Raw genomic sequence first — 10,999 nt, forward strand, 5'->3', positions numbered from 1 at the left:
ATGGACAAGGCTAATTAAATAATATGAATAATATGTATGTATAACAATGAGTAAATTATAATAAAAATTCTATTTAATACGTTAAGATATGTTTATATACTATTAAATAGATTGGTAGCGAATAGCGATGATGAATCTGATTGAAATTAAAATAGAGTTGGAATTGATAAAGCGAATTATAAATTGAGTGATTTCGGAAGTGTAATAACATTTTTTCTGTCTTTTGCGTATAAATGGCATTCGATGTCTAGGCGGGCCTTGGAAATAGTGCAGTTTTTTGGCCATTTAAAAACTATGTGATATTTTTTGTGGCTAATTCTTAATCAAGTAATAATGACTTTAAACTTTCTGAGAAATTCGATTAAGAAAGGTCAGTAATGTTTATTTGTTTAATTTTGAGTACCTACCTTGATGGATTAAGACTACCGCTGGTTGTACCATTCAAGTGTAAATTTGGGTGAGACAATTTTAGAGAGAAATGATTGTATGAATGATATTGCATTCTTTGCAGCCTGGTCGGCAAATTCATTTTCAATAATGTTGGAGTAGCCAAAGATCCATCCATCAATATTATTTACCTCGAAAAGCACATTAACTTAATTATATTGGTATACTTCGTGATTATAAATACTTTAATAATTATGTAAATGTATGATAGATAATAATATAATGTGTAATTAAAATAATTAATTTGTCTGTGCCTACATTAATAAGCTCTTATTAACTAAATATAAAATAATATGATAATTATATTATAATTATTATGTACCAATAACAAAATAACAAGTATAACACTGTAATAATATATATTTATATATTTATTCTTATCTTCTTAATCCTGAGCTATAAATTTTACAACTAAAGATTAGTTATCCAAATTTTTAACGAATTAATTTTAATTTATATTTATAAGTTTCTTGCTGCACTTTTATAAAAATAAAATCATACTTAAATTTCAAAAAAACTATATTTTATTTTCTCAATAATAAACATTAAAACAAAAATACCAAAAGCCAAAAAAAGTGAAAAAAATTTAAAAAATTTTCTATATGTAGCAATTTATTATTCTTTAAAATTCAAATATATATATTATACTATATAGTAATACTAATAAGTAATAACCATTGTAAATACATTGAATTTATTATTTCTCCAGTAAAAAAATTAAAACAATTTAAAATAAGCAAAACTGAATGTTTCCTACACGTAAACTATGTTTTGTCAAATTATTTTTTTTTTCAAATTTATTTTTACAATAAGTTCGTATACTCATATATTTTTTGAAAATATTTTTATATCAGGTTACCGGTTACATTAATTATAAAATCATAATACATATAAATAAGATAAAATTAAAAAGACCTTTTTATACGTTTTTGTAAAATCTAAACCTTGCGTTATGTTATTTATTAAATATATTATACACCGTACTTCAATAAAATACAAACAATTTATCGATAATTTAATGTGAATATTAGTTTATAGACCGACCACCGAAAATTCGTCTCTGTGTTTCATCCCATTCAATGCTGACACGACGCCAATTTTTAGCAGGATTTATGGTATTGTATAATGGCTGTTTTTTGAATTTGCCCTTGACACACAACAAATAAAATGTTTTGTAAAAAAATATCCACACAATATTATTTATTCATTAAAATAAACTTCAACATAAAGGAATCAAATATTTAGTAAATAATCCCGCTATATAAGTAAAAATTATTGATGTATATGGTATCAAAATATAATATCTAATTATAAGTAAATTAATTAAAAGGAAAAAATTTTACAATTTTTAATCATGAATAATATGATGTTGAGTTATAATTTATTTTGCAGACGATAGTTTTCGATCATTTTTTAGCAGTACAAGAAAATGGGTTATTATTTTGATTACAATTGCAATTTGTTCCTATTTTTTCATATTATGTTAGCTACATACTTTTAAAATATACATTATACACATTATAAGATTATTAAGATTCATACTATTTATCATACTTGGAAATAAAATATCCCTCTCTTCAGTATACACATTTTAAAAACTAAATTAACTTTTGATTTATAATAAGAGCAACTGACCTTATTATTTCCCGTTTTAAATTCTAATGCAATCTAAAGTGTTATCACCATAATAATTTAAAATTTAGAGGAGCGGTAGGGGAAAAATGCGCAGAGGGATGAAATTATTTCGGCGCGTTTTGTTGAGAATTAATCGATTTGATTAAACCGACCACGTGAGTTCCAATGGAGGGTTGACGTGCAGCTATTTCATCGGATAGTATATAACATTAGATATGTTTCATTATAGCTACGGTATGACGGTATCGCTGCAAACGGCGCATGAGCTGATTTTTTTTTCAAATCGCTTTAAGGTTTATCATACCCCCGTATTACCGTGATCACCGCAAGATCAATGTACAAGCCAAACGTCCTTTATAATAATATGCGTATATACACACAATATTATAATATTTTAACTCTGTATTGGTACTTGCAGTGTGGTAGATATGTAGGTACCCACACGCAGTGTCGATTAATTATTTTTAACACACACGATGACGTAAATTATAATAATTAATATTAATTTTATTGTGGTGGCAAAGGGAAAAAAACGTAATTATTTTACCGGGTCCGCGAATGGTTTTGACGGTATGTCGACGGGAATCGAACGACCCTCTGGCACACCAGAAGTTAGTTCACTCATTGTTTTTGAAGTGCTGTACACGAAGGTGCAAACCATGTCCCGTCTGTCGGCTGATACGTCATCGAGACTGATCTGAGGACACTTGAAAACTCTGGGTCTCGTCCTCAGGATATTCGATCTTGCGTCTGCTTTCTCTTTATTGTACTCAATCACTTTCTGTAAAACCATGCACATTAATAGACTACCATTTACAACATGTACATAATATATTATATTCTGTATACGCATAACGCATACGACCTTTTGTACATTTTGAGTTTGGACCGATTTTCATCTATAAGTATAGGTATTATATATATCCAACACTACATAGTGGTTAGTGCAAGAATAAATAACTATGTAGATAAAGGTTTGATCCTACACGAAAACGGTATACTATCTATTATTATTTTATGATATAATACATCACAAAAACGCATCTATATGCATATATATAATAGAACCAGCTAAAATGTTTATTTTTACTTATAATACTTTTTTTTCTTTGTATAGGTTAGTTAGGTACAATGAAAGTCTATGGGGATTAAGCCCGTCCTTTCGATACTATCTCAAAGATTCTTTCATGCTTATATTATCGTTTAATAAGATTTTGTCGAAAATTGTACTCGAGTAATACGAATTTAGACTCATATTGTAAGCAAAGATTTAGAATCTGTGCGTTTTGTAGATAACTGTTTACAATTTATAAGAAACTAAAAAAAAAATAATGAAAGATTACTTTATGCAATAAAAATTAAGGGCGATTGTAAACTCCACCAAAATACCGGTCAAGATAAAAAGGTATTAAAAGGTCTAATGTAAACTCCGCCAGTTTTTTTTTTCTTTCCTGTAATGGGTATATGTAAACTCCGCCAGTTTCGAAATTCGAAATCAAAAAAAAAAAAAAAAAATGACAGTGTTACAGAATGCTTTAAATAGGTAAACTAATGGAGTAATACAAGACTTAGAATATTTACAAATTATATCACATCATTTTAGTTTACATATATGACATACCTAACTACATATTTTTGGATTTTTTGGCATAAAGATTATTTATATTTATTATGATTTTTTTACTATAGTTTAAATATATAATGTGAACGTTTATTAATTACTATTATGAAAAATATGATTTTATATTATTAAGTATAACGATTATTTAATATGATTTAAATATTTAATTTGAACGCCATGATATTATATTATATTATAATTTTTTTTTTTAATAATACATCATATTAATTTAAACTACTTAATTTTCTTCACTGGCGGAGTTTACATGAACTAAATTTTACCTGTTTTTTTTTTTTGAAGGAGTTTACAGTAAAATAAGGTACTTGTGGCGGAGTTTACATGCACCCAAAAAATACACGTTGTAACTGTTAGGTTAGTTTTAAGTAGATAAGTACACCTACTTACTTTGAGAATGAAACCCAAATTATCCTAACATTCTTAAATCATAACAGATTTATGACTTCTACAAGAATAAAAATAATAGATAGTATAGTTTAATATCGTAAGCAACGTACAAAAAAATAATACTTTTGGATTGTTTCGTTTTATCAACAGATTCAGCTTTTGAGTAAATCATTTTTCCATTGATGATTTAACGGATTCAATTTTGCGAAACTGCAAGTATCGTCCAAAAATAGATAGTACAAAAATAATCCAATTTACACTACGTGTTTTTATAAATAATATATTCCTACTTAGTACCTTAACACACATTAAATAGGCCATATTACATTAAAATACGTCATAATATTATATAATAGTCATATATTATAATATTTGAGACCGGATTTAGAAATGTAGAGGCTCCGAAGGACCCTTACACATTACTTATTAACTTTCTTAGGCCGGATATTTCAGTTTTCATAGTGTGATATTATTAATATACAATAAATTATCTGCAAAATTCGATAAAATAATTAAATTATTATAATTTATAACACACCGATCGAAACTCTATGGTGTTTATTTACGGTTACATTAATTTAAAATAACAAGAGAAATACAGTTAGTGAAACTCCAAAGTTAATAATTCGAAGTGAATTCGATTCCCTTGAAATAATAAACGTCTAAACTCAATAAAAATGTAATCACGGTAAATTTTCTATAGTGTATAGCACTATATGACCCAAGTATTTCGAAGGATATAATATCGAAAATGGCCTTAGACCATGCGATATATCTTGTTTTATCTGTCTGTCTCACGCGACGAAATCGTTCAACTCCTTAATCTGTAGACTATAACTCTGTAATTGAACCTGAATGGGCTCATCACGGATTTAAAAAAAAAAAATCAAATAACAATACGTTATCTCTATTTAACCAATGGTTTTAAGAAAATAATCGTTATTTATAACTTTTCTAAATTATTAAATAAAAGTGTCTACATTAAAAATAAAAAAATTTTAAAAAAGGTAGAAGAAAAAATATGATATTCATACTAAAATAAAAAATATCATAATATTTTGAAAATTTTATTATACCTACCTATATAATTAAAATATGCATAAATGTTTTAAGTCAAAATAAATAATGTTTTTGAATTATATTCGTAACAAAATAATTAACATCGTTATTCGTCATTAAATATGCTATTTATCCCAAATTTTAATTATAAATAAAATAAATATAAAAATAATTGTCTTTGTACATTTTTTAGATTTTTTTTAATGCCTATATGAAATACTTATGAGTTATAATATTATATCAAATTTTCATACTTAAGATATAAAAATTTTAAATCAATTAATATAATATTTGTTTCAAAATACTTGTAGTTAATAAATTTTTTAATGTTAACGAATTTTGAAAAAAAAAATTGACCTTCAAATACATTTTTAAAAACATTGTGTTTAAATATTATTAATAATTTTTCACAAGTATTAAAATACCTTAGTATGTGGAATCTTGTATTCAATTTTCAAAAATGTTAACACACAAAATGTTTATCAGCATTTGAAGAAAAAAGTCAACAATTTCTCATGCCTACAAATGGCTTAAAAGAGTAACATTTTGAAAATTACATAATGTAGGTATCTGGTATATAAAATAATAATTTAAATAAATTGTGTAAATTTATGAAAATTTCAAGTATCTGCGCTTAAAATAAAATAAAAATCGTTTGGGAATATATAGTTATTAATTTATTATACAGGTAAATATTCATAATCATATTATAAATTTAAACTTAAAAGAATTGTAAAAAATTAATTTGATTTTCTGGTAGAATTTTTTTTTTAACAAAGGTAGCAAAACCTATAAAGGACCCTGTATTAAATTTTAAAACTATAGTTTACTATACTTATTATAAAACTATATAATATTATTCTACTCAGCTAATAACTTTTAATCGACATTTATAAAAATAAAACTAAAAAAAAAAAATCGAAAATAGTTTGAAAAGCGTCAACAATTTTTTAAAATTTTAGCATCTATAGAAAGTGGTTAGTATAAAAGTTTGATGAATATTTTTAGATTATAATATCATTATTCGCTATTGATACAAAATAAAGAATTAAGTTTTTTCAAAAACTGCGTCATCATAATAATTACTATTTTCTCGCCTCCCTATCTGGATTATTAAGAAAAGTATGAAACATTGCTGGCTTTTATCCAACTAAACATCCAATTTGCTACCAAATACCATGCCTAAAATTAAATATTGAAGCATTTTTACTGCCTCAAAGATGACAATAATTAGAAAAAAAATACACATCACAAAATCAATGTATCCGCAATACCTACATCCATCATATTCGTACGTAACTAAAATTATTTTTTAATTTAATTAGTTTCCTTTATAATAAATATTATATTTAACTTAATTTAACTTCATACACTCGAATCAAACAAACTTTTTTAAACCTATATTGTATATAAAAAAAAATATTGAACAATTAATTTAAGATAACAGTTATTAGTATAACAAAATATACTTGTTACAATAATTGTCATTAATATTAATAATTACTACAATTAAACTTCTTTCAATTTTGAACTAAGTAATAAAATTATAAATTGTTGGCCTATTTGACCTTATAATATCTAATACTTTTGAACTACAATCTCTACCTTAACATACATTTAAATCAACTAACTTTATTTTGTAAAAACTAACAGAGTAATATTTTACAACAATCATAATTTTAAATAATTATCTTTTTTTTTAATCAATATATAAGAAAATAAACTAATTCATTGAAAATATATTATATAGATATAAATAATATTGTATAATCGGTTAATAAACTAACCATAGTTTATCGAGAAACGACTGATCTAAGTATATACTATATACCTAGGTTCAGTATATCAACAAGGCAGTATATTTTAAGTTAATGTATGTAACAAGGTTTCACAGCTACTACTTCAAATGTATTAAACGCATGTGTTGCTTGAATCAACAGTGAAAATCAGACCTAGTCCTCGCTGCTACTTAATATGCTATTTAAGTAAAATTTGTTAAAGAAAATTGTAAAACAATATTAAAGTTCAAAATTTAGAGTGGTCTAGCGCAATAATTGAAACTAATTAGTCTAATTAATAGGCCTGTGAATTGTATATACTTAGGAATTACATTTTTAAGCTTTTTAAATTACCATTAACAGTGTTATCAAAGATCAAAAAAAAAAAAAAGCAAAATTAAAAAATTTGAAATAATAAAAATATATAAATAGGTGTAAAAATAAAATTCCAAAATATTTTGAAAGTTACATCGTTTTTATAAAATTATAATTTAAACATATGCTGAATACTTCAAGTCTTTCAGATAATTTATTTTTAAATTACAAAAAAAAAAAAAAATTGATTTTAATAAATTGTTTAGCATAAATATTTTCTTGTACCAACACGATAAAAAAGAAAAAATGACTTGCAACATTTTTAAAATATACAATAAGAATACAAAATAAAGCTTTTAAATTTGAATTTATTTTTTAATCTAAATACCAATACTAAAAAATATATGGCAACGCTAAAAAAAATGTATTTTTATTAATTTAATTATAGACTTACAATGGATCATAGAAATATTATGTAGAAAAACACAAGATAAAAAATGTGTATCAAATTAATTTTTGAATCATAATTTATTCATTAGTGAAACCAAAAAGTATGAAATTAATCGTAATTAAGAGTTAAGGAATAAAGTGAATCCACAACGCCAAAAGTTATGGCTTGTGTAAGAAGTAAAATAATAAAATATTTTTTAACACTTTTAGGTTGTACCTAGAAAAATAATTAATTCACAAATAAAAGAAGCCCATTATCCTATAGTTTGTAAGACAATAATTAATAGTAAACTAAAAACTAATACAATATAATTAGATCTATGGATCTTGTATAGGTTAGATAAATAGCTAAATATACAAAGATATAAACATGAACACTAGGGAGACGTGTGCTGGAAGACAAACATAATAGTCACTTAATAATCTTAAGCTAAAATAGGAAAACAAGAAGATATTAAATTAAGCGGTGTCGGTGGTGTTGGATAACCAAAATTGTCAATTAATAATTAAATACATAATTTGGCATCAGCAAGTACTTAAATTCAATAATTATACGACTGTAGTACGTAGTCAGTGCATTCCAGTCGAGTAATTTACCAGACAGATACATTTATCGTATTATTATAATTATATGTTTCGCATACTTCAGTGGGATAATGACTAGGTGGTTGCTGACTATTCAAAATGGGCTTCGGATGACAATCGAAATCGAAACGCAACCTTTGAGCATACGGTATCGACTTGAGTGTCTCTACGTTACAAAATGACTGTGGTGGTAGAATCTGTTTATGCTCCGCATTGGCTTTAAATTCGTATCGGTCCCAGTCGAAAATCCGTTGTCTCTCCGCCAAGAAAGGCCACTTAAAATCCGAACGATTAGTCGTATCGAAATTATTTGTCATCTGAAATTTGTGTAAATAATATATTATAAAAAAAATATATATATATACCAGAGTATAGAATAACTTCTTGTCATATAATGTTTCTTTCACAATACCAAATGTACGTCAGTACGTCACCCGATAAACAACGCTGTTGTTGTGCATCATAAATACACGATATTCGTGATGATTCTTAGTCGAGCTAGTATATACACCACCTGCTTGTACTATGACTCATCTTGTGCAGCGTAATCATTTTTGTGATTTTGGCAGTTTTTTTTTTTTTAATCTATCTTTTCATCCGACTTAACTGTAAATACACACAGTTTCTTGTGATGGTGTTTATTCGTTTATAGCATAAGCCAATGAATATACGCCACTTCAGCAGGTGAGAATGATTGCAAGAATAATTGAAAAATTATACAACCAAAAGGATATTACAATATTATTATGTACATACATAAATGTAAAAAACACATAAAAATGCTCTCTTAGAATCGACGGAGCGAAAATACAAACAAGAATAATACATAATATAATTACGAAAAAGTGGTCCTTGGTTTTATATTTATTTTCTGTGTATAGCACCTCTACCTCTCTTTGCTCCTGATAAAAATAGTTAATAATATTGAATTTAAAATACGAGTAAATATAATACGTATTTTAACGATATTTTGATGAATATAAAAACCTTTTTTTATTAATTTTTTATTGAGTCAGGGATTACAGTTTAATTGGAACCAAACAATACTCAGAAAACGTATCGTTTACAAATTTGTAATCGCTAAACACAACATCCCTTATTATTATTTTTTTCTTTGTGTGTAAAAAAATATAATATTATAAACATGTTCATTCATTTTAAACGATTTGTACGTAGACGCCATATTATTTTTCTCAAGACTAATATAATATATTGTTTGAATCATATTGATCAAAGAGTATATTAGAACGCAACTCGCAGTATATAATATTTAAATTTTTCTAAATTAAAATATTAATGTTTACGTAGTGTAAAAATAACATAAAATCATATTTATTATTATATATAATTCTACAAATAATATTGTGTATGCATTTAAATCATGATAAATTTCATAACATTTTAAACAGCAAATAAATGCTAAGCGAATTCACAACGATTTTAAGCCACGAGTATAATATTAGAAAAATTAGAAAAGTATGAAATTTTAAGTAAATACAACTTATAAGACCATGACATTTGCCATTGTTTTAATTTTGTTCTTATCAATATGTTACAATAACTTTTAATTAAAAGATAACCCGGTAAAATGTTCAGGTTTAATTTGTACAGAAATATATTTATTTCAACGATGAATTAAAGTACAAATCGAAATTAAAACATTTAATTTTTCGTGAATTTTAATTAAACTATATTATTTGCTAAAGAGATTAAGCTCTATATTTTATTCCATGTAAGTTACCTAACTCTAAGCACTTCGTTATTTTGACCGATAGCATTGGAATTTGATTCTTGCTTAATAGTTCATATTAATAAGTTATTCTTATTTTATAAATATTCTATTAAAAACATACTTCATTTTATATCAAAGTATTTGCATAAAACAAACTAATATAATATTGCAAGTATACTTAAATTATATTATTGTACCAAAACATTGAGTAATATTACCATAACATTATTAATATAAACTGCAATGTATTCTTACATTAAAAAATGTTATACCGTGTAATATTCAACAGTATAATAAAATTAAGTTAAATGTACCTATATTATAGATATTTAGTGGAATCTACGGGTTAATTATTATTGTTAATTTTTTTTAATATTACTATTGATGTTTTATTTATCTGCGTAACTGTATACATGAAATAAGCTCACAGTAGTCACAATTTACAATTTATTCATACATTTTTTAAGTTTGTTTTTTTGTCAGCCTCTATTAGTTTAATTTTTTAGTATTTTATAAGACGATACGTTTTATTTTGATTACACGGCGTTATAGATAGACAAATCAGATACATCAATCACTGTCATGGATCCATTTTCCGATAGAATTATTTTTTCATAAGTATAATAATTTTTTTTTAATAATGCATATGAAATTTATTTAATAGATCAAAATACAATATACGTGAATAATTGAAAAAAAAAATAAGTCAAAATATGATTTAATATTTTTATAATATTGTAATTTATAACTGAATATAATTGTATACAAATTTTAATGAAGTATAATAATTATACGTTTATGAACTTAGCGAAACACAAGTACCTAATAGAATTTTCTTGAAACAATTTCATTGATTATTTTTTGAATATTGTCTGAATAATTATACAATTTGTTCGATATTCGTTAAAAAGTTATCATGAATACTTCAAAGTCGCTGCTAAACATTAACACCAACGGCCAAAACTTCAAAAC

The 10,999-nt window shown here is 24.9% G+C and overlaps 1 protein-coding gene across 1 annotated transcript; it reads right to left on the reverse strand.

The window, feature by feature from the left end:
• Positions 1–1,397: 1,397 nt before the first annotated feature.
• Positions 1,398–8,797, reverse strand: LOC114119991 (uncharacterized). Its single transcript, XM_050200622.1, has 4 exons — positions 8,677–8,797; positions 8,355–8,612; positions 2,630–2,863; positions 1,398–1,594 (listed from the first exon to the last, which is right to left on the reverse strand). Exons 2-4 carry the CDS (start codon positions 8,610–8,612, stop codon positions 1,475–1,477), a joined length of 612 nt encoding a protein of 203 aa, XP_050056579.1. The 5' UTR covers positions 8,677–8,797; the 3' UTR covers positions 1,398–1,474.
• Positions 8,798–10,999: the final 2,202 nt, after the last annotated feature.

Source organism: Aphis gossypii, chromosome 2 (genome assembly GCF_020184175.1).
Source record: "Aphis gossypii isolate Hap1 chromosome 2, ASM2018417v2, whole genome shotgun sequence".
NCBI classification, from domain to species: Eukaryota; Metazoa; Arthropoda; class Insecta; order Hemiptera; family Aphididae; genus Aphis; species Aphis gossypii.

Excerpts from the sequence above, each read along its gene's own strand:
- LOC114119991 (XM_050200622.1), bottom strand. The coding sequence starts at position 8,612 with ATGACAAATAATTTCGATACGACTAATCGTTCGGATTTTAAGTGGCCT. Across the intron at positions 2,864-8,354 it reads CTAGTCATTATCCCACTGAA|AAAGTGATTGAGTACAATAA; the intron begins GTATGCGAAACA and ends ATGGTTTTACAG. Across the intron at positions 1,595-2,629 it reads CAAAACCATTCGCGGACCCG|GGCAAATTCAAAAAACAGCC; the intron begins GTAAAATAATTA and ends TTGTGTGTCAAG.